Source organism: Trachypithecus francoisi, unplaced genomic scaffold (assembly GCF_009764315.1).
Source record: "Trachypithecus francoisi isolate TF-2019V2 unplaced genomic scaffold, Tfra_2.0 Lachesis_group7, whole genome shotgun sequence".
In the NCBI taxonomy this organism is placed as follows: domain Eukaryota; kingdom Metazoa; phylum Chordata; class Mammalia; order Primates; family Cercopithecidae; genus Trachypithecus; species Trachypithecus francoisi.
The window spans coordinates 29,058,458-29,083,205 of record NW_022681472.1 but is presented as its reverse complement, the minus strand read 5'-3'; the positions used below and the strand labels follow the sequence as shown (position 1 = coordinate 29,083,205).

At 37.5% G+C, this 24,748-nt stretch overlaps 1 protein-coding gene across 18 annotated transcripts in view; it reads left to right on the top strand.

Annotated features, from left to right (window-relative positions):
- The window catches only part of STAU2 (staufen double-stranded RNA binding protein 2), a 345,902-nt gene that overhangs the window by 229,310 nt on the left and 91,844 nt on the right, over positions 1 to 24,748 (top strand). For 13 of the 18 annotated variants that reach the window (XM_033202811.1, XM_033202805.1, XM_033202807.1 and 10 more), the window contains one exon: positions 9,802 to 9,915. The exons of the other annotated variants lie outside the window; for them this stretch is intronic. In XM_033202811.1, coding sequence (XP_033058702.1) covers positions 9,802 to 9,915 — 114 coding nt within the window. The remainder of the gene's footprint in view (positions 1 to 9,801; positions 9,916 to 24,748) is intronic. 18 annotated transcript variants of the gene reach the window in all.

The following is a 24,748-nucleotide window of genomic DNA, read 5'->3' as shown; positions in this document are numbered from 1 at the left end:
AGTCTGGGCTGACAGTTCTTTCAGCACTTGGAAAACGTTATGCCTGTTCCTTCTGGCATCCATGGTTTCTGTTGAGAAACTACTGTCGTTCTTTTACTTCTGTGGGTCAGGAGTTGTTTCTCTCTCACTTCTTTCAAGATTTTTCTTAGCCTTTAATTTTCAGAAGCTTGATTGTGTGTTGATTTGTTTGTTTTTATCCTGTTGGTGCTTACCCAGCTTCTTAAAGGTGTAGGTTTATCTTTTACCAAAACTGGGTAATTTTTAAGCCATTATTTTTTTGAATTTGTTTCAGTCCCACTTATCTCTTCTCCTTCTGGGACCCTGATGACACAAGTTATTAGATTGTTTTGATCTCACAGACCCTTGAAGCACTATTTGTTTTTTTCTGTCTGTTTTTCTCTGTTTTTCAGATTGGGGAGCTTATATTTTTCTATCTTCAAGTTCAGTGATACTTTCTTCTGTTCTTTCCATTTTGCTATGAAGCCCATCTACTAAGTTACCTTGTATTTCTTTTGTGAGACTATTTTTAAAAATCTGTTTCAAGAGCGTGTGTGTAATTGCTTATTGAAACATTGTTATGATGGCTACTTTAAAATACTTGTCAGATAAGTCTATCATCTGTGACATCTTGTTGGCATCTGATGATTGCCTTTTCTCATTCAAGTTGAGATTATTCTGGTTCTTGGTATAAGGGTGATTTTCTACTGAATTTTGGACATTTTGAGTACTGTGTTCCTAAAATTTCTGTTTCAGTAAGTCTCCTCTGACATTGTACCAGTTAGGGAATAGGGGTGCTGCCTTTTTTCTGGAAGTTCACATTTTCCACCTAGCCTCTGTTGACATCTTCTTGGGAGGAGGCATATTGTTATAGGTGGGTGGTGGTAAAAGTCCTGACCATCCACCATGCCTGTACTGACACCGCCCTGGCAAGGAGGAGTAGGATGCCCCATCATCACCAGGTACAGGTGACTGTCCGGGGATCCAACAGGGATGAAAATTCTGACTCCCCGTTTGGCCTTCTCTGTCACAACTTTAGCAAGGAAATTGGGTCACCTTATTACAGTCTGATGAGGGGGAAAGTGTAGACTTCCAAATTGACTTTTGCTGTTAGGGATGGAGGTGGATCTGCCATTTTTTCTGTGGTAGTTGCCTGGAGTAGGGCAGTTATTGCCTAAAATATTTATATCTTGTTATATTAGTCTTGTTATGACTGTCCTTTGGTTAGAAAGAGCAGACTTTCTTAGGGCTGTTTTTTTCCTGCCTATACCCATTGGCATTCTTAAGTTGCTGGCTTTTCTAGTACCCAGCCCAGGATATGTAAAGCAAAAAGAAAACTCAGAAATTCACCACTGTATTATTCCTTGGGTCCCAAAGACCCTAGTCAGTCTTCCACCTTCTCTCCACATTTCCCAATCCCCTTATGCTGATTTTATGTATAACGTCCAGAGCTTTTTGTAGTTAAGCAGGAAAAATAAGGAAAAGTTAATCTATTTCATCTTATCTGGATGTGGAAATAATAAATGGTCTGTCATAAATGTAACTGTGTTTTCAATTCAAATATATATTATACATTTTGAAAATCTGTAATTCTTGAGTAAAAAGCACCATGTTAAAATATTTTTGTAAAAAAAATTAAATGCCATTATGAATTAAGCCAGTATATAATAAGATTTGTAAGGTCTTGTGTTTGATATCTATTTTTTGAAGTAATATTCAATACAATAGAATTCTAATACATTAGAAATAGTAGAGTTTGCCTCATAGAGAGAAGAGTTTGTATTGGTTTGATGGTATACTGACTACCTGTGTAACCATAATTTTCCTTTAATGTTGAACAGAATTTTTCTTATTAAAAGGTTAATTCTTTACAAAGCCCTCTACCATTTAATGTGGCTTCTTTTACATACGTAAATGAATGTATATGAGTATGTCAAAACATGAGTGCACACTGCAAAAGAGGGAAGTTCCTTTTCTGGTAGACATGAAACTGTTAAAAAATCACTTAGTGTTTTCTTTTGATGGAAATGTAAAACTAAAATAATTGTGTATATGTGTGTAAGTGTAATTTATGTTCTAATTAGCTGTCTCCCTAGACCTTCACTGGCATAGTTAATGGAAGCTATTTTAGCAAAGAGCAGGCCGGATGCGGTGGCTCACGCCTGTAATCCCAGCACTTTGGGAGGCCGAGGCAGGCAGATCACAAGGTCAGGAGATTGAGACCATCCTGGCTAACACAGTGAAACCCCATCTCTACTAAAAATACAAAAAAAATTAGCCAGGCGTGCGCCTGTAGTCCCAGCTACTCAGGAGGCTGAGGCAGGAGAGTGGCGTGAACCTAGGAGGAGGAGCTTGCAGTGAGCCGAGATCGCCCCACTGCGCTCCAGCCTGGACAACAGAGCCAGACTCCATCTCAAAACAAACAAAAAAAAACAAAAAGCACAGAGCAAATGTTTAGGATTTTTGTCATGTACATGCTTGTCACTTATTTAAGAATGGTATTATCCCCCAAACAATGCTGACATCACATCTGTTGCATTTGTTAGGTAATTTTTATCCGTGGCTTACACAAAAAAATAAATTTTTATACTTTACTGCCAGATTTTGATTATCAAATATAAGCATGTAATTTTCAAAGCTTATCTAAAACATAGGATTTTTAAAAGAGAGAAAAGATAATTCCAAGTTGTGTCTCAGTCTGTGTAATACGATTTCATTCATTTATTTATCCTTGTCCTTTTAGAGGCATTAATGTGACAAGCATATTGCATTTAGAGTGAAACAGATTATGCATCAACTAAAACACTGATACACGACCAAGCATGTTAAATGTATGTTCACATTTTTGTTACGAAGAAGTGGATATGGTGTTTGTTAGTTATGGAAAGGATTGGGGAAAAAAACTGAAGAGACAGTAACAGATATTATTCTCATTAGTATTACTCTCAATAATTATATATCATCATTTATGTTATTACATTATGAGTGGATGTGTTATAATAAGACTGATATTTATTAATGCTAATCATGAGCTAGCTACAGTTCTATATACTTTTCGTGGATAAATTAATTTTGTTTACTTCTACATTAATTAGTTATAAATAGAACTAACAATGTAGATTTGTACTGTTGACTATAGTTAACTCAAATAAATACAATAATTTACATGTCATCAAGTGATCTAAAAAAGTAGTAAAGAACGTTTTGAAACCAACTTAATCTACTTATTTAGTTCAATATTTATGAAAGAAAGCTGCTTTGCGCCTTGCTAAGAACATGCTATTTTGTCTTAGTAAAGATTTAGGTCCTTTGTACAACTGGGGTGCAGATGCTGCAAGAATCAAGCATGTTTTGAGTCTCCTAAGATTTAGTGTTAAACTGTCACTCTTCAGCTCTTTGCTGCCTGTACTCTTCTGTGCAAGGCCTCTGTGCAGTACCTACAGTGGAATTGCTACCTACTACTGTGAAGTCAACTCCACAATTAATGAATCTGAGGTGTACTCATCAAATATATGTTTTCTTAACACAGTGATTGTGCTGTGTATCACATACCTTAATGATCTAACAAGGAACTTTCTTTAAACATAGGTCTTTTTTATACCCTCCTCATTTTTGTTCCATAGGGGGTGGCCATTAAAAACATCTGACAGACAAGCAGTTAACCCAGTTCCCTGCTGAGATTAGTAAAATATTTAGTAGTCATGCAACATCAAGACCCTTTAGTTCTGCAGGAGATAGTTTGACTCAACTTCTTTTCAGAGCTGGGGGTAGGAAATTTAAATTTTTATTTGGATGATCCCTCATATTTTCAAAACATGAAAAAAATTCACACACCTAGCGTTTTATGTAATTTAAAACCATTCATTCATTCATTCATTCATTCAAATAGAAACAGGGTCTCCTCTCTCTCTGTTGCCCACGCTGGTCTCAAACTCCTGGCCTCAAGCAGTTGTCATACCTTGACCTCGTAAAGTGCTGGGATTACAGGTGTGAACCACAGTGCCTTGTCTGTTTCTTAAATTCTATGAATATTCAAAGTGATTCTATGAATACTTCCTGATTTTCTCTTCAGAAAAAAGAAAGTCTTTAGACTGTCAAAGTCAATATCAGAATCCTAAAGTATAATATCTCATCTGGGTTTAGAAGATTACATATCAAACTAGGAAATTTAGTATACCATCTCAAGTATAGTGTCTCATCTCGGTTTATGAGATTACAAATCAAACTAGGCAACTTACCTTAAAAATTATAGATTTGCAAATTTCAAAGAACGCCATCTTATTTAATTGATATATTGAAATTTACAACTCACCTTTCAGTGGAATAGTTTTTGTAAATTCATGAGAAAGAAACAAAGTATCAATTTATAGTAGTTGATGGTGTTATAAATCCAGAAGAAGCTCTACACCATTATAAAAATCAAGATTGGTTGCTCACATTTTAGAGTACCAAAGGCAGCAAAATGATATAATTTATAAATAATAAATCTTAAACTGTTGATAAACTAAACTCTGAAGTATTTTTAAAGAGGTCTATTCTAAGCCAATGAGTGACCATAGCCCAAGGAACAGTCTCAAGAGGTCCTGAGAAAGTGTGCCCGAGGCATTGTAGTTACATTTTAGGGAGACAGGAATTGTAGGTAAAATCAAATCAATACATGGAAGGTGCATATTGGTTCAACCTAAGGAGGCAGAATATCTTGAAGCTGTGGAAGGGGCTGGGTGGAGAGTGAAGGAGGTGGGTGGCTTACAGGTCATAGGTAGATTCAAAGATTTTCTGATTGGCAATTGGTTGAAAGTGTTAAGCTTTGTCTAAAGACTCAAAGTCAGTTTAGAAATAAATGCTTAAGATAAAGGGAATGGTTGTGGAGGTCAAGGTTCTTGTTATGTAGATGAAGCCTCATAGGTAACAGCCTTCAGAGAGAATAGATGGTAAATGTCTCTTTTCAGACCTTAAAGTTGTCAGACTCTCATTTTTAAAATTTTTTATATTTTTGAGACAGGGTCTCGCTCTGTCACCCAGGCTGGAGTACGGTGGCACAGTTATGGATCACTGCAGCCTCAAACTCCTGGGCACACCACCCCTGGCTGATTTTTTTTGTAGAGATGGGGTCTCCCTGTGTTGCCCAGGTTGGTCTGAAACTCCTGGGCTCAAGGGATCCTCCGCTGTTGGCCTTCGAAAGCACCGGGATTACAGGTGTGAGCCACCGTGCTCAGCCCAGACTCTCATTTCATCTCTTAGACCCAGGAAAGACCTAAAAAGGGGGAGGCTTGGCCACATTAATGGAGTTTCTCTATAGGCGCAAGTTCCTCCCACAAGAGACTGCTTTGCAGGGCCATTTCAAGGTATGTCATATAAATATATATTGGGGTAAAATATTTTAATTTCCTTCAGGGCCTGCTATCTGTCATATGATGCTATACCAGAGTCAGGTTGGAACTTAGAATCATATTGCCACAAATAACATGTTTCATCAGTCTTATGGTCTCTATTTCAATGTTAATGTTGGTTAGTTATGCCTAAAATGACTGCGCATATCCAACCTCCCTTTCTGTCATGGCTGGGAATTCAGTTTTTCAGATTTCTCTGAGGTCCCCTTGACTCAGAGGGGGTCTATTAAGTTGGTTGCAGGGGCCTTAGGATTTTATTATTGGTTTACAAAACACAGGGTGATGACTCTTTGTAATTTTCTATAGTTACCTTTATTCACTTTTCTTTCATAAAAATCAAGGTCCTATGACATTGTGCATTGGAATTTTTAGGGCCACGTTTGTAGAAACGCACTGCTTTGTTCTAGCAGAAAGAGTTTACCCAGTCAGTTCTGACGATTTGTGTGTTACAGACACAATGAATGGAATTTTGTTGCCCTAATTATTTTAATATAGTGTTCTAAGATTCCTGGTTCCTGCAGATGCTTTGAATCATAAGAGGCATTTTGAGACTTAGAAGAGTGAATTTCAAAATGTCATTCACATATTTTTTTAAATTCACAGTTTCATGAACACTGATATTTTTATTTCCAGGAAGAAAATATATACCTGAAGAAAGCCATATTTAACTTGTCTTTATGAGTCATTGGTTGAGTATGTAAAATATGACTTTTTCTTAAGGCCTTTTATCAGCATATTATTAGGTTTAATTTGAAATTGGGTCCTCAAGCAAGAGTTTCATGTTTTTTCCTACATATTTTTATCTGGTTTACTGAGCAGTCTCAATGCATTAGGGATGTAACACGGAATGATTTTCTATTTCTCCAGTCACCCCCTTCCTCTGTGCTCTGCCACATCTCCCATTCATGTTCCTTTGTGATGTCTTTGGCAAATTCCATAGTTTTCTGGCTAGCTTTTAGTTTTTAAAAATCTAATGTATCAGTGTCAAACTCCAAGATCATATCCTTCCATTGCAAGCCATTCATTTTGGCTCCAGAGACTTAGAGGAGGGAGAGTGTACACTGATCTCTTTCACTCCTCCTGTCACTCCAGCATCTGTATTTGTGGTTGTTGGGGTGGGAGCTTAACCTGGCTGGGAGACATCTTCCTGCACACTTTACCTCTTTTACTGCTCTGGAGGATTGGAGGTTGACTAGGGTAGAGGAAGCTGCTACTCATCCTGGTTTCATCCACTCCTGGTGGCCTCCATTGTGCTTTTCCGTGTACATCATGTCCATGTCTCTTGAGTCAGTGGCCTCCTCTGGCCCTGAGGGAAAGCCACATTTCCTTTGGGCTTTACCAGTGGTCTGTGCTCTGCGCCTATGTTGGTGAGTGTTACTTTGGCTGGCCTAAGTAGCCCCTTGGCTTCTGCTGGGATTCTCTCATGCTGTTCAAGGGCCATGGAGGTAGGAAGTGATCATATCTTCCTTTATCTTTTTGTTTTTTCAGGTACACTACCTACCTAGGACTCCTTCAGTAAGCTCTCAGATACCTCCAAGCCCAATTTCTATATTTTCATATGCTTCTAAACTGCCAGGGACATACAGCAAACTTGGTCCAATTTCTATTCAAAAGGGGCCTACAGTTTGGTTCCCACCAGGGAGTGAAATGTCAGCCTCCCCTTCATGCAGGTATTCCCACTCTCTATCAGCTATTCTCTTAGAGCTACCCACTCACTGGAAATACTGTATTTCTCATCAGGCTGACAATCCAGATGATTCCCTCCTGATGCACCCCCCCATCCTTTGTTCCTTTGTGTGTTCTTTGTGATTGGATCAGTTGTACTGACTTTTACAAGGCGGGTTGGGGGAAAGCCTAGCCCTAAATATTGGCAGCTCTCTAGAGCTTCTTTTGGTTTTGGCCATGGGTCTTGGTGTCAATTCTGGGCCAATAGAAAAAAATCTCACGAGATTAGGTTATTTTGTGAGTGATAAAAAGCCCAGTGGCTTAAGCAATACAGCAATAATTTTTTTTTGTCACTTAAAGGTCCATAAGCTTGCAGGCTACAGCTGGCATGATGGTTCTGTTCCATGAAGTCCTCATGGACCCAGGTCCCTTCCAACTCACTACTCTCATCTAGGTTTTAGCCTTTGTCCTCATGGTCAAGATGATAATACCTAGACTCCAAACAGCAGGTTGGCAAAACGGATAAAAAAGAGCAAATGGCATGCACTTGAAACCTCTTTTAAAAGTTTTCAGGAAGCTGCCGCATAATTCCTTCTTTTACAGTCTACTTAGTTATATCGCCAATTGCAAGGGAGCCTGGAAAATATGGTCTTTATTCTTTGCTTCCAAGTGCCTGGCTAAGAATTACTATGGAAGAATTTTGGAAGACAACTAGCAATCTCTGTCACATCATTGGGTGCTGTGACATCTTTGGAGCTGTGTGCTAACTTGCACCTTTACATTTATCTTTCATATATGAGTTATATATGTAAACACACTCATATTGAATGTCTGTAGGACACAGTGTTTTATTAGATACTTGCAGGCTTCACAGTGAATTGTATACAGTTGGGAGAAAAGTTATGTCTCTCAATAATGGTATCTGAGTCACTGATGGAAACAAAGTTTAAAGTTTATTTTTTTGACTGCAGTTGTCCGATTTTTGTCCTAATTTTCATTTCTCTAGGAGAAAGAATAGAGCTGCAGTAAGTCAGCTGACATAGAAGTGTGTTTACTGTCACTGTATATTTAGGAGATTGTCATGTCTTTCATACAGACTTTCAGTTGGTGTCGAAAGGGTAATTATATTTTATTAAATTTTAAAAGAATATGTTTTATAATAGCACTATATCAGACATAATAGTTTAACCGTACCATAAATGATTGTGAACTGTTGCTATTATAGTGTCAGCATTTATTGGCTTTTACATAAACCTGTTACGTGATAAGTTTCATTTTTCCCCTTCATACCTAGTTGCTGCATAGTAAACAACACTTCCACATTCTTGAACTCGTATACATTGACTGAGCTTTTAATTTGCTCAGGAAGTGTAGGATGGTGAATTAGAACGGTTGTCAAACCTTTTTCCCCAAGGTTAACTTGGTAAAAATATTTTTTATAACAAAATCTTTATAGTACTTTGGGAATAAGGCTTTTATGTTGACTTGATTTGAGCTCTAAACTACTTTTATAGATTCCCAGGAGGAAGTTTCCCTACCTCCAGGAAAAATGATGGCCGTTCTTAACAACCCTAGTGGTTTAAAAAACTTGAATTATTAAGCCATTAGACTGGGCTCATATTGTAATTTTCAGTCAGATCCATATTATACATGATAAAATAAATGTAGGCCGTATTCTACAATAAAAATATATGGAGATTATGCAGCAATTAGAATAAAACCCAAGACAAGGAAATAACTCAGGTATAGAATAAAAACCAAGACAAGGAACTAACTCAGCTATGTGTTTTAATTTTCTTCCTCACAAATTCAAGATTTTCACTTAAGTCTTTATCCTAAATCTATACACATTTAACAAATTGAGCAAGTTATAGATAATAAAACCAATTTTCTCTCTAATAAGTAGGAAGCCCATTTTATTCTATAGGCATATTTTCATTAATTTTATTACAAAAGTGATGCTCTTTTTACTTTATTAGCTTACAATTTTAAAAACCTGGAAGTTTTTGACAGTAGATAAATGGAAGGATGGAAATTTTCTTAATGGGAAGATGGACTCAAACTCTTCCCCCTTCCCCATGTACCCTACCTCTGATGTGGAGTGTCTTACATGTGGCTTTAATAAAGGTTAGTTGTATTTAACTAAATGAAAGATAATATTGTGACCACTTTATTTTGGTCTGCACGTTACAAATCATTTCAGTTTAATTCAATTTGATTGTAATGTCACAATTTCAAACAGAGCATGATATAGTGATATATATTCAACAGTGGTTTTGTAGGGACTATACTGTAGAAATAGAAGAGTGTCAATACCAATTATGTGGCAGTCATATACACATGCAGTCAAAGAGGAGAGAAAATTCAGGTTGACAAAGTTACATTAGAATCAGATGAACTTTGACTTCAGCTTGTGCTTGAGCCCTTTATGGATCATGTATTATAAAAAGCTGGACTTGAAAGGTAGGTGTAGCATTTAGTTGTGAATTTTTCTACTAGCTATAATGTAAAAGCACTTTGCATAGCATTTCTTAAACTCCCTTAAATCCTCAAAAAGACTTAAGATGGATTAATAGATTCAATTCAAATCCTAGATATTAGAGGGGTTCAGTAAGGTTTTAGATATTTAAAGTGTGTTCTGTGTAAATTACTTGAATTTTCCTGAAATCTAGACCCTTTGCAAAAGGACCTGTTGCATCTTGTCCCCTCTGAAAATGGTGTTCAGTGGATTGCGTGTGTTCTGTTATAGGTTCACTACTGTGATAGACAAAGTGGCAAAGAGTGTGTGACCTGTCTGACATTAGCCCCTGTGCAGATGACTTTCCATGCTATTGGAAGCTCCACTGAAGCCAGCCATGATCAGGTATAATATGCCACTGCCATTTTGCTATGTTATGGCCCAGCTTGGAAATGGAAGGCCATCAAAATGGAAGCTATGTGCACACACGCAGCTTTGCTTTCCTTAATACGTTATCCGCTAGCATCATCTGCTAGACTTGAAAAATCAAAATTGACTGTGTTGGGAAATTGATATCATAGGAGATTTAAATTATTTTAGACTTCTTGTTTGCAGTTCATTATTATTTTAAATATAGAATTATTTTATAAGAAAGAAATAGTTGTCCCACAGGTTATTTTTATCTTTAATAGTTACATATGAGAGGAAGGGTCAACCAAACAATATAAGTAACAGTGGAGTCTCACTGTAATACACTCATTTGGTTCTGTTAAAAAGAGTGTTATGTTATAGAATTATAGAATGTACAGTGATACGTCACTTAATGACAAGGATATGTTGTAAGAAATGCATCATGGGGTGATTTTGTTGTTGTGCAAGCATGACAGAATGGACTTACACAAACCTAAATACTAGAGCCTACCACACACCTAGGCTATGTGGTAGAGCCTCCTGCTCCCAGGCTGCAAACGTGTACAGCTTGTTACTGTGTTGAATACCATAGGTAATTGTAATGCAATGGTATCTGTATATTTAAACATAGAAAGGGTACAGTAAAAATATGGTATTGTAACCTTCTGAGAGCACAATTATATTTGTGGTCTGTTATTGACCAAAACGTCATCATGCAGCACATGACTGTACATAGAACAACTGTGTAAACTTTCAGAGTCATCAACGTAGTCCCATAACTTGGGATATTATTGAAATGAAGTTCCAGTGTTGTTTTTACTTTTGAAGGTTTATTTCTGAAATAAAGCTAAAAATCTGAAAAGCGTATTGTTTCTTAATAAACAAATTCCTTTTATTGTTTAGATAGCAGCTTGAGAATACATCCTGTTTACAAAAGAATACATATTTTTCGTTAAAATAATCACTTTAGACTAAACTAATGTTCTAAATCATAGGATTTCTGGCTTGGAGTCAGAGTAAATAGACATACATAGTTTGCTGTATGACTAACCAGTTATGCTTTCTAAATTAACCATTCATGTACAGAACAACTATAATCCAGCTTTATATCCATTTTTTAGTAAATTTGAGGACTTCTAATAGTCTTACCTAGCTAATCTTCTTTTCTTCTATCTCAGTAGTACCTCTTGCTTGGAAAGAATAAATAGGCTATCTTCTCAGACTCATGATTTATCATTGTCCAACTCCAACAAGATCTTGGAAAACATTCTTAAGGGCACACCTTTCTAGTTCACAATGTCTCTGACATTGTTTGTTTCCAGTCATTATTCATTCATTGGTGGGGAAGTATTGTGATATTTAGGGAAGATCAAATAATTGATGGTCAGAAAATCGGAGTTTTAGGAATGAACCATAGTCTAGGTTTGCTGCAGCTACCTGGATGGATTCTGTTACTTCCTTGCAACTCTGTTTCCTGGTTATGTTAAATGAAGGAGTTGGGTTAGATGACTTACAAGATCCATTCCAGTGCTGTTACGATTCTATAGCTGATCTTCCTGGTCCAGGTTGAATGAGCCCAACCAAAAATAAACAATTGTAGCATATTAATATGGAAAGCAGCTTAGAGACCACTCCAGTGCCTCTGAGGGTTTTACTTTGACATACGCCCTAGCTGTAGAAGAGAGTGCAGTAGGAACCTGAGGGGCATGGCCTAAATTAGCTTACAGAAGAGTATTACATGCTAGGTGCTAAGGATACATGAGGAGAATGTCAGACATGGTTCTTGCTCTCATGGAGCTTACAGTCTAGCACCTTCACCTTTTTGAATACTGGGCAAGTACAGTGTAATTAACTTTATATCTATCTATGTATCCACTCATGGTAGAGACAAATGTCAAAAGCAGCATGGGATACCTGTCTTGGAAAGGTCTCTTCTAAGACTGAGCAAAGAAATGAAAGTGCATCAGTAACCCATACCTCTGAAAAGAGCAACCCACTGTTCACAGAGGTGGCATGTTGCTGTAACACTGGAGTGAGAGTGCAGACTGGGATCAAATGCAGTTTTGCCTTGAACTAGCTTTGGGACCTTGTTTCTTCACCTCTTGGGGATTTGGCTTCTTCATATAAAAGATAATGACGCTAGTTCGGGCTTGTGCCAAGTTCCTATGCCAAGGTACTCAAAGTTCAGGGCTAATGTTCACCCATATGACACCTTTACAAATTAGAAAAATAGTACCTCTTCCTCAAGACATTTTACTGCCATCTGACAGAAAATATTTGTAATAAATCCACAATAACTGCAATGTGAATGCACCCCATTGAGGTGTGCAGTGTACACCTGCACGACTGTACATAGACTCACTACATCTAACTGAATGTCAGTTGCACTCAGTGATAAATTAAGATATTTTTATATTAAAGCAAATACAACTATTTTATAGACGACAAATTTGCATGAAATTTTAAGATAGAAACTTTCAGGAAATGTATTGATGATGGTCAAATTGGTAGATGAATAAATGACTGAAATAAATGATGGACAGGAATAATCATCCTGTACATCAAACACTATTGTAGTGGCCTAGGAGGTGGAAAGTAGGTGGTGTGATCACTGCTCCTCTCTTGTTCTTGGATAATTGGGCTCCCTGGAGAAAGGAGACACAAAGTAAACCCCCACTTCATGCCCTCTGGCTTTTCTGCATTATGTTGCCATTACCCTCTCCCCAACCTGAGGGTCTGTCTAAGGAAAACGTACTCCTTCACCATAGCAGCATCAACTTGATCTCATAAGGTGGAAAACTTGGACCACTAAATGCTTTTTCACCCATTAATTTGTAAATGCTAGTAAACAGGGAAACACTTTAAAGCAAGAAAAATCGTAATCATTTTTTTAAAAGTTTCTAATCATAATCCATTTGGCCCAATGCAGTTGACCAAACAGAATTGGTATTCTGAGAAAAAAAGTATATGTGAAATTTGGAAGTGGTCCTTCTTAGGAAACTCAGGTTCTTACCTGTGTGGAAAACGAAGGCAAGAAATGGAAGAACTCTCTAGACTTGAACCTTTATAGCTTATCTTCTTATTGTTTAGAAATGTAACTGTAGGAGCTTCGTGAAGTGGAAATTGAATATATTACCTTGTGCATTCATTTGCTGTATTAAAGGGTAACAGGACAGAGACGGTTAAGTGAAATTTCTCTATCAGAAGTTGATATGGATATGCAAAATGATCAGGGGAAGATTCAATACCATCTATATGCTGATGATGTCCAAATTTATAGAACACTTTGTTCCCTGCCTCCCCCTACCATGCGTGCTCCTACCTCTTCTGTCCTTTCCTCTGTCCCAGTGAATGTTACCATCATTACCTTGTTGCTCAGACCATCCTTGGAGCTTTCCTTGAACCCCTAGTCCCCCTCACATGCTACATATTGTCCCAGTATCTCTTCCTCTAAATTATGTCTCTGACCTGACCGCTTTTCACCACCTCCAATTTTACCATTCTAGCTTAAGTCACTATCATTTTTAACCCCGATGACTGCAGTAGCCTCTAAACTAGCCTCATTTTTTCTACCTTTGTTCCACTGTGGTCTCTCTTTCACATATTATTTTGAGACAGAGTCTTGCTCTGTCACCCAGGCTGGAGTGCAGTGGCACAATCACAATTTATTGTAGCCTCCGTCTCCTGGGCTCAGGCAATCCTCCCACCTCAGCCTCCCAAAGTGCTGGGATTATAGGTGTGAAAAATTAATCTGATTACATTACTCAGCTACACAAAACCTTCCAATGGCTTCCCATCACACCTCCTATTAAATGCAAAAAATTTTTCTATGACATGCAAACTCCTATATGATTTGGCCTCCTCCACTTCTCTAAATTCAATTCCTACCACTTTCCTGTTCATCAGTTCTGTCCCAGTCTCCCTGACCTTGTTGTCAGTTACATGATGGTTGGTGAAAGAAACCACTCCAAAGGCTACATACTATAGATTCCATTTATATGACCTTCTGGAAAAATCAAAACTATAGAGATAGAAAACAGATGAGTGGTTAAAGGGGCTGGGGGTATGGAGGGGAATTAACTACAAAGTATCATGAGGGAATTTTTGGAGGTGATGGAAATGTGTTACATCTTGATTGTGGTGGTAGAAACATGACAGTATGCATTTGTCAAACTCACAGAACTACACTCTAAAAAGGGTAAATTGTACTGTATATAGATAATACTTGATTAAACCTAATGTTTAAAAAAAAAAAAAACCAGCCAGATTCATTGCTTTATCACCTACTCATGCAGTCTTGCGTCCGAGGAAATGTGAAGGATGCCATCCTTTTGCCTCTCCTGTGCTCTCTTGGTGTGTTGGCTCCACCTTGGAATGAACTAAATTTAACCCATAGCCTGGTTTAGAGCTTCTCCAACTGCCAGTGATTAGTTAAGGCCTGCTTCAGACTCTTTTTTTTGATAAGAAGTCTCGCTTTGTCGCCCAGGCTAGAGTGCAGTGACGTGGTCTTGGCTCACTGCAACCTCTGCTTCCTGAGGCTCCTGCCTCAGCCTGCTGAGTAGCTGGGATTACAGGCGCATGCCACCACGCCCAGCTAATTTTTGTATTTTTAGTAGAGAAGGGGTTTCACCATGTTGGGCAGGCTGGTCTTGGACTCCTGACCTCATGATCCACCCGCCGCAGCCCCTCAAAGTGCTGGAATTACAGGCGTGAGCCACCACACCCGGCCCAGACTTCTTAAAGTAATTATCAGTCTTCAAAAAGTGGTCTAAGCCCACTCCTGTCTGACTTTAGGGAAGACGTCTGTAGGCCAGAGTTTCCTGTCCTGGAACCCTGAATTCTCATCCAGACAGTGGGCAGTCATTCAGGCTGGGTTTGCCTGGAGGTCCCCGTGGTGTCTTGGAGAGAATGTTTTGACATTTGTTTACCTTATTCACAACAAATATGATATTAGAAATTCACACTCAAATCAGTTTAATTGTCCAGAATAAAAACATAGCTTAAATTTTCAGATACAGATTTCTCAGCAAACATGAGCTAACTGTGAACAACTGTGTATAGGAATACTCCTTTAGACACTAGCGCATACAAAGGTCACTGATTTACAGTCTTAGTCCTTGCTAAGCCAATTGTCTTATGAAATTTCGAACTTGTCATTTATTTTTTAAGATTGAGCTGGTGAGGGTTTTGCTCAATATTTTTCAGTATATCCTATTTGGAGGTTGGTTGTATTGGTTTAGTGTATGTTATTAAAAGCGACATTCTTAGTAATAGTTCAAGAGGGTTTTGTAATCTCCTAGCTTGATGTAACTCACCAAGTATTATTCTTGACTCTGTCGTGACACCCTTTCTACATGTTTCCTCATCACTTTTGGATGTTACTATCTTTTCCTGTCTCCTTTAATTACATTAGTCACCTTCTAGTTACAGCCCCAAAGTCATAAACTTCCTTCCCTGTCGTCGTTTTCTTTTTATTCATCTTCATTCTGATTGCATTGTCAGTATCACCAAATCTCACAAAGATTGGGTAAGTAGATGTAGCTTAGTAAAAACACTGTAGCTTCTAATTTCTAGTTGATAGTTTTATTGCTGCCTACCTTATTGTGTTGAGGTTAGATCTTGAACTTACTTGCTTTATATAAATGAAAGAATGAATTAGTAAATCAACCACCTAACCAACCATTAACTAGTCAATGAAGTTTAACATATGTATATTAGTATTTACTGTAATCTGACTTCTAGTCAATAAAAGCAAGATTACCACATAGAGTAAATGACTGCATATTTCATACATTACAAATGCTCTTCAACCCATCTAAATTGAAAATACTATAAGTAGAAAATGCATTTAGTGCACCTAACCTACTGAACATCATAGTTTAGCATAGCCTACCTCATTAGTTGTTTTTCCGCATTATCAAGTGGCTGACTGGAAGCTGCAGTTTGCTGCTGCCACCCAGAATCTCAAGAGAGTACAGTGTGCATATTACTAACCCAGGAAAAGTTCAAAATTGGAAATACAGTTCCTTCTGAATGTGTATCACCATTTTAAAGTCAAAAAATCATAAGTTGAATCATTGTAAGTTGGGAACCATTTGTATTTGGAATAAAAATCCAATTCTACAAGGGAAAATAAGCAAGAACCATATGCTAGCTATTGTGCTAGGCTCTCCATACATTGTTTTGCTTAATTCTCAGAATAATGAGGTATAAACTCTAGCAGTTGTATATTTGCTAAATCACCTTTAAGGGTTTATGTCCAGATTAGTAAAATTAAGTTGAATTGTTTCGAATGTGTATGCTTTGACTAGGATTCTAGTCAGGCCTCTTGATGAAAGGACATTTATGAAGTGTAACAATTTACAAATCTAATGGGTATTCTGTTTTTGATTAAGTTCTGCTTGTAGTTTATTCTCTGATTAATTAAAAGTCTCCTCGCCTGAGTAATCAGGCTGTAATGTCTTACGCCTAATGGTGTTTTAGAACTAAGAAAACGAAAGCTTTCCCACGTATTACCCCAACATATATTATCACGACAATAATATATTGATTGTAGACTATGTACAGAACTTTTGCAGTACGAGATGGTCTTAAGTGATAGTATCTGTACTCCCTTGCCCTTGAGGTAATTATGGTCTAATGGAGCGTATCAGCGAGGATGCTTTTGGCTACAAGTAACAGAAAACCTGACTCATACTGGCTTAAATAATAACGAACCTCATTATCTCACATAACAGGAAGTTCAAAGGAAGGGTGAGCTCTAGGGTTTGTTGATAAAGCAGCTCAATGATGTCAGCAAGTTCTCAGGTTATTCCCATTTCTTAGCTCTGCCATCCTCCACTTCATCCTCTGACTCAGAAAGATGACCACAGGAGTTCTCTGTGTTGTGTGCAGTATAACCACATCCAGAAGGAGAGAGCTGATCTTCTTGTGTCCTGGGCAAAGACATCTGTACTAGGAACCCCTCCAGCTATCTTTCCCTCAATTTATAAGCCTGGGTTGGGTTGGTCATGTGCCCGTTTCTACACCAGTTGCTGGCAGGAGAAGTAACCGCTTCTGGTTTAAATGCTTGGGGTGAAGTAGTTGTTGAGGAATCAACCACAAGGACTACTACAAAAGGGATTAAGTGTCACATACGTAATTTTAAATTTTCTAGTAGCTGCATTTTAAAAAGTCCAAAGAAACAGTTTAAATTAATTGTGATGATGTTTTATTTAACCCAATATATCTAAAATATCATCTCAACATATAATCAACTTTTAAGATTATTGAGATACTATTCTTTCATACTTGAAATCTGGTATGTATTTTATACTTCTAATACATCTGATTTAAAACTATTACATTTCAGGTGCTCGGTAGCCACATGGGTGTTGGATGCACAAGTCTATAGGATGAAATCTCAAGAGATTGTGATTTGGTTCTTTGCCTGTGTCTCCAATCTCATCTTTTACCATTCACCCTGTACTTAACTTATACCCACGCTTTATGCTCCAGCAGTCCTGAGTTACCACATTTCATGCTCTTGTTATCTGTACCTTTGCGTGTGTGTTCCCTCTGCCTGGCCCATTCTCTCCTTGCTCACAGGGGAATTTTAATTGTTCTGTCAGATTCAACTAAGATGGCACTCCAGTCAATAGGCCTTCCCAAAACCAAGAGAGAATTAAACCTATGCTTCCTTTGTGCTCTGTCTGTACATTGTACATTATCCATTGTTACGCTTATCAGACTGTCTCCCAAGATCTCTTCATGTTGATCTACCCCACTGGGCAGTGATCTCCTTGAGATCCAGGGCAGAGTCTTACTTACCTCAGTATTCTCAGTGTTTCTGCTCTTGCACTTAAGAGGTACTTGATATATGCTTATAGGATGGGAGTAATTGAATTTCTAAGAAAATTAGAATGACTTAGATTTGGTAGAATTCGTTTAAAATTAGTGAGAGAAATAGAATGTATGGCCTAGTAAGCTTTTTCCAGTGGTGGCCCTATAAGGACATTTTTTTGTGAAAGAATCCCAGAGCTTGATTTTGGTGTATTCATGTACTCTAAATACATGTAATTGGCCTTAGGAATCCATCATATATCTCCATTAGTTCTTTTCTCTGTTTATAACTTTTCATTGTTCTAACCTATTATGCATATGAGTACATTTTTCATGGTGTCCTAAATTACTTTCTTCAAGTACCAGGGTCAGCCTCCTTATTCTAGCAATGTAGTGTACAAGTCACTATTCACCGAATAATGTCATTCATGACTGCATTCCTCAGAATCTAAAGAGACATCATAGGTTTGAGCAAGAATTCACCAAGACAAAGTTTTTTATTAATATGAAAGACATACTTAAGTGACATTGCATAATAAGAGATTCCATGTCATCATCCTAGGGGTCACTGCAGTGGGTCCTGGCATTCTTTGTTTGAGATAGATTCAGTGCAGGTTTTGAACTTCAGCGGCTTTGCTTGCTCTGTACGTCAGCAGCGCTGAGTGCTGTGGGGTGTGGAAAGATTGGGTCTAATCACTGCTGCTGGCAACTTCCAGGAGGTCCTGGAGCTGCCAAAATTCAAAATATAACTTGATTTTTGTTTACTTTTTATGAATTAGAGTGCTAAGACAGATATATGACAAAGGAACATCAACTTTAATGTTTGCTTTGGTAAAGTGCTTTCGTATTTGTTGATTTTTTTTTTATTTCAAAATGTGTCCTCCTTCCGAAACTTGTCCCTTGATTTTAGAACTAAAATGTCTTCTGCCAACATTTAACTTTATTATATACAATTTTCCTTTTACACAAATTGTATTTTATAGTTAAGGAATTTAATCATATCTTCAAAAAAAATTACAGCAGGAAAAGTCACCAGGAGCTTCTCACCACAGGATAGATATTATTCTATCTAAATAATAGACTAAAAATAGATAGACTCTGGATGAAAACAAGAGTCAGTAAACTATGGCCTGTGAGTCAGATTCAGCCCACGACCTGAACTAAGAATGGCTTTTACATTTTGAAATGACTGAAAAATATCACAAGAAAAATAATATTTTGTGACATGTGAAAATTATATGGAATTTGAATTTTAGTGCCTCTACATACAGCTTTACTGGGACACAACCACAACCATTATTTTGGTATTGCCTATGGCCACTTTCACACTGTGACGACAGATACGAGTAGTTACGACAGAGACCTTATTGCCTGCAAGTCCTAAAATATTTACTATCTCTTTTTACAGGAAAAGTTTGCCAGTTCAATCCTAGGATTAGAAGGAAGAAGCCTTAAGCATTCACCTTCTGAATTTTGTATCAAATATTGCCTTAAACATGGTTATTCAGAGTCTATTCTCTTTTGGAAAGAAGCCAGTTTTCTGGAAATAATGCCCATTTTATAGCACAATTAGATTTGACTGTGAATTTTGAATTTATTTACTCAACAGCGGAAACCAATTTTATTTTCTGAAGGAATAATAAATAAGTCTGTCTTCATCAGTATTTATCAGAGCGTTAAAAGAATGTTTGCCTATGGCAAAGGTTACTTTTCTCTCCTTGCTGAAATTCCATTTAGAAACACTTCTGAGCTGAACTTTTTTTTTAAGTAATAAAGAATATTCTGCTATTTCCATAGTGATCTTTCACTTTTTTCATTTCAGATGTATAAGCAGTTTCCAGAACCAACAGTGAGTTATAGGGGAAGCTAGTGGGAAGATTGAATATTGTGTATTGTATAACTGACTTATAATTTCATATATGCTTAGAACAGCATGACCACATTTCTGAGAGGTTGCATATATCCAATGATATTGTGCACACAAGTGACTTATTAATTTGAGCTATAAAATAATTTTGGACTAGAGTCAAAACCCACGAACTTACTGCTTTCCGTCTTCCACTTTTTTTTTTTCCCTGAAATGATGAATAACAGCTATTTTAATCGGCAAAAAGTGTGAAATTTTAGAATTAAAAAACCTAACTTTTCACACTAAAAAAGACTAAAAATGTGGTTATTTAATCTGTGCCTCAATTTATCTGTAGCTTGGTGTTTCATAACAGGTTATCTCTGGAGATAATTTTATGTTAATGATCTCATAGGAGACAAAGTATAAATAGAACCCAAAGTGTTTTCTAGATTTTCTAGTAAGTTTTGTTCAGTTTTGGACCTGTGTATATGCTCCTTATCAGTAGTTCCTTCATTTTAATTTTATTTATTTATTTATTTATTTATTTATTTATTTATTTAAGACCACCCTGGGCAACTCATTCTGTTGCCCAGGGTGGAGTGCAAGTGGCACAATCATCGCTCACTATAACCTCAAACTCCTGAGCACAAGCAATCCTGCCACTTCAGCCTCCTGAGTTGCTGGGACTACAGGCACACGCCAGCACACCTAGTAAGCTCATTTCTTTTCTTTTTTTTTTTCCTTCTCTTTTCTTTTCTTAGTTACCCAGTCTGGTCTTGAGCTCCTGCGCTCAATTGATCCTTCCACCTCAAGTGCCCAAAGTGATGAGATTACAGGCATGAGCCATCATGCCTGCCCAGTTTCTTCATTTTAAATTCAGTATTCTAATTCTTAGTGTCCCCTCTAAATTAAAAATATTGAGGTAGGAATTTACTATTCCTATTATTCTGTATGCCTCTATGTTTGATATTGATTTGAAGATCTTTGGGGAAATATTCTAAAAACCTTTCTGTTAACAGTTCACTACTAATGAATCAAACCAGATACATTATTAAACCAATAAATACCATATGTATATAATTGGCTAAATAGATGTGAAAGTTATAGTGGAAAACTGTTGCCTATATAGACTTTTTTAAAGTGACGATCAATGGAATATAGTTCCCTAGGCCACGGATTTGAGAGCATTATTGGCCACTGGAGGTCACTTTTACAACCTAAAGAGTATTACCTTCCTCATAAACTTAAATTATGGTGTTGTGTATGATTTATTACACTATTTAAAACTGAAAAGCGGTAACCTTCTCTCCCTTAGCAATACACCTTCAATTAAGTCATGCCTCTCCCCATGTCCAAAATTCCTTTTTAGACAAATCAGTTACTGGTTATTTTTCAAAATTTTCAGTATTATTCTTTCATTGCTAATAGTTATTTGGCCTGCTCTCTTTGTTTCTATGTTGGCACTGAATGCCTTTTTAAAAGATTACATATTTTTTTAAATACCCTTTAGTTAATTGGCTTCTCTTTTGCATCCTCTGATAGAAGAAGTTGGAAGGTATTTTTAAACCCCCAAATATTTAACATATGTGAAATTAAATTTTAAGGGCAAAGTAGTGATAAAAAAAAGTCTTCTGTTACCCTTCACAGATGAAACAGTGATAATGCTACCAGCAAGCCTAGGTCAGGGTTTCTACTGTTTGGTAAGAAGAGTCATTGCTCTAGGTCAGGCATGGTGGCTTGTGCCTGTAACCCCAGCACTTTGGGAGGCCAAGGCGGGCAGATTGCTTGAGCCCAGTAGTTCGCAGCTAACCTGGGCAACATGGCAAAACCCCATCTCTACAGAAAATACCAAAAAAATTAGTTGGGCGTGGTGGTGTGTATGTACAGTCCCAGCTACTCAGGAGGCTGAGGTGGGAGGATCCCTTGAGCCTGGGAGTTTGAGGCTTCAATGAGTCATGATCACATCACTGCACTCCAACCTGGGTGACAGAGCGAGACCCTGTTTCCAAAAAAAAAGAAGTCAGTACCCTATCAAGACCCACACTTAAATGTCTTACTCTAAAAGACAGATATGCTGAAGACCTGGAAGGTAGAGATTGCAGTGAGCCACCGTTGCATTCCAGCCTGGGCGACAGAGTGAGACCCTGTCTCAAAAAAAAAAAAGAGAGAAATTTTTTCAGCACAGGGAGAAGGTTGCCGTGAGGTCAGAGTCTCCTTATCCATGCATTTCTGCTTCCTAGACAACTGTTTGCTGGGATTCTCACCTATAATTTCCTTACTATCTGTTTGACTTGTTCCACCTACTTAATTTGAACTCTGACTTCTGGTTACTTACGTAGGGTCTCCACTGTTGGTTTGTCTTGCCTATGGTACTTTTGTACTCTATGATCTTGTACTGTTTAACTGATCCTTGACTCTGGCTTCTGACTATTCTTGTCTGCACTTTACATTTCAGGGACTTATTCTCATATTTCTCTCCAAATCCAAAACTGCTGAAGGTTGACAGAATTCCACTTTATAGATATTCTATAGCCATTATGAAATCCAGAGAGTATCAGTCTACTTGCTGGTAGAACCGACATTCAGGCTGTCCCCTGATACTGCTGTGCCAATTGTTAAAATGTTTAAATACTTCCATTCCGCATGGCAAATAGCTGCTATCTCATTCTTCACCCCCTGCCATCATGGCCTCATGTCAGGGACCTCTGGGACTTCCCCATGGTCTAGGAACTAATAGGTTGTTACTTGGCCCAGCAGTTTTCAGAACTCTGTTTTCTTGTCCAGTTTTGTTTTCAGTTTTCATGGCACACTATTAAATATTTTTAATACTACTGCTGCTTTCAGAAGTATATGTAAGAGTTAAGGTCTTCAGGAAAAAAAAAAATCCAAAATTGTTCATTTTCAAAGATTTTTTAGAATTTTGATTGAGGATCAAGAAGCATTTTATTCACTCAACAGTCATGTTTTAACCACCAGCTGCATGTCCACCACTGTACTAGATGCTAAGAAGTATCTTCTATTTTGTAAATAAAGAAAGTCCTAAATTGAATATAATTAAAAGCTAGAGACAAGGGTTATATAAGAAGTCTCTGTAACTTGTACTCAATTTTGCTGTGAATCTAAAACTGTTCTAAAAAATAAATCCTTAAAAATTTTAGGAAAAAAAAATGTTAGAGAAGAAATAAAACATATACAGAAAACAATTGAGGACCAATTGCAAACCAATATGATTTTGTGCCAGAAATGTTTTAAAAATCTACATATTGAATCTACATATACACACTGAAGAGCTATGGAGTATAGGAATGATCAAAAACAGAAGAATTAATCTGATTAAGCTTCTTTTAGGAGTTAATGGACCAAAAATTGAAAGGCAGATTATAAGGACATTCCACATAGGGGAAACAGCATGAGAAAAGGTAGAAAAATGGAAGTTGACAAAGAATATGTGGGGATAGAAAAATTCAACTTGGTGGGAGCTCCAGACATAAATGATTGTACATGAGATCAAGGCAGGTGAATACATTCTTGAAAGGTAGGCTGAGCAGTATGAAATTTATGTTCTTTGCAACAAAGAACCATTCTTCATTCAGGAACAAGGGATGTGATTATGCTGGTGTCTGTAAGATCAATCTAGCAGCCAGATGCAGAACTGAGTGTGATGAGGAGGAAGGCTTCTATCATAGGAATTTAGGAATGGATACTGATCACCTTGATGGGTGTGACTCTGAAAATGGCAAGGAAAGCAGCATCTCTCCCAAAGAGATATTGCAGAGAAAAAATCAGCAGGCCTTGATGACCAGCTGAGTATGAAGAGTGAAAAAAAGCTCTTGATAATTCTAAAGGTAGACTACCCAAAGAACAGAGTGAGAGCTGAACAAATTCCCTTTCCAAAAAACAACAATAGAGCTAGACAAAATTGTCAAAAATAGCAACTTTAGGACTCTGGAAATTGATAAAAGACACTCAACAAATTGAGAAGCATTTATTCATAGACAAACTATAGTGCTCCAAGTAAGTTAATTATGATTTTGTGGTGTTTCTGCCTGGGGGTGCTCCCATCCCCCATCTGCAGACTCAGCACAATAGTTCTACAAGTGTAAAGAAGGCCATGAAAACCATCAGCTTCACTGATGGAGTGCCCTTCCTTGATATGAAATGGAACGTGAAAGCCCTGTGCCCACCAGCGTTATGAGTAACAGTAGACATCTTGGTAAGAAACAAAGGCTAGCTAGCTACTCAGTGAACCTGAGGTTACATTCTTAGTTGGGGCCAACAGTATATCAGCAGACTAGCCAGAAATTTATCAGGGAGATTTGGGAAAATGGCACAGTGATAGGGAGCCTTGATAAACTCACTGAAACACTTCAAACACAAGCAGGAGATATCAGAGAGGACTCAAGCTACCTATACACCCTGGATGACTGTGAAATCTGCACATACGCAGAGAAGATGCAAAAAGGCCTGGCAGAAAGTAAATGCCAGGGCAGACTTGAAAACTGCCTGAGTTTGTAATGGGCTCCCCCAACCCAACCACAGACCCATGGGCACAGGATAAAAGCTTCACTTGCTTAGGGTATTTGAGCATAACCACTGACTAATTACTGGCTGACCACTAAGCTATGTAGACATGGGAGTGACCCCTAAGAAATCAGGCTTAAAAATAAAAACAAAAATAAGTTTTAAAAAATTAAGTAGAGAGACAAACAGCCATGCACTCTGAAGGAGATGGATTCCACAGATTTAGTTTAGGCAAGTTAATAAAGAAAACCACAGCAAGAACAACAATCCTGAGGGAAGAACATAAAAACCCAGAGTTAGTACAATATTGTACCTAAAATTCAAGCTTAAAAAATTACAAGGTATTTAAATAAAGAAAAGGGTGACCAATACTTAGGGGGAAAAAGCAGTGAGTGGAAGTGGAAACTGAGTGTTTCTGAGTGGGCTCAGATGTACTATGCAGACAGATACTTCAAAGCAGCTAAAATATATTCGAGGAATTAAAGAAAACCAGGATTAAAGGAAAGTATAACAACAATGGCTCAACAAATAAAGAATCTCAGGATAAATTATTTAAAAAGTCAAATGGAAATTCTGGAGTTGAAAAGTACAATAACCAAAATGAAAAATTATCACTAGAGTAACTCAATAACAGAT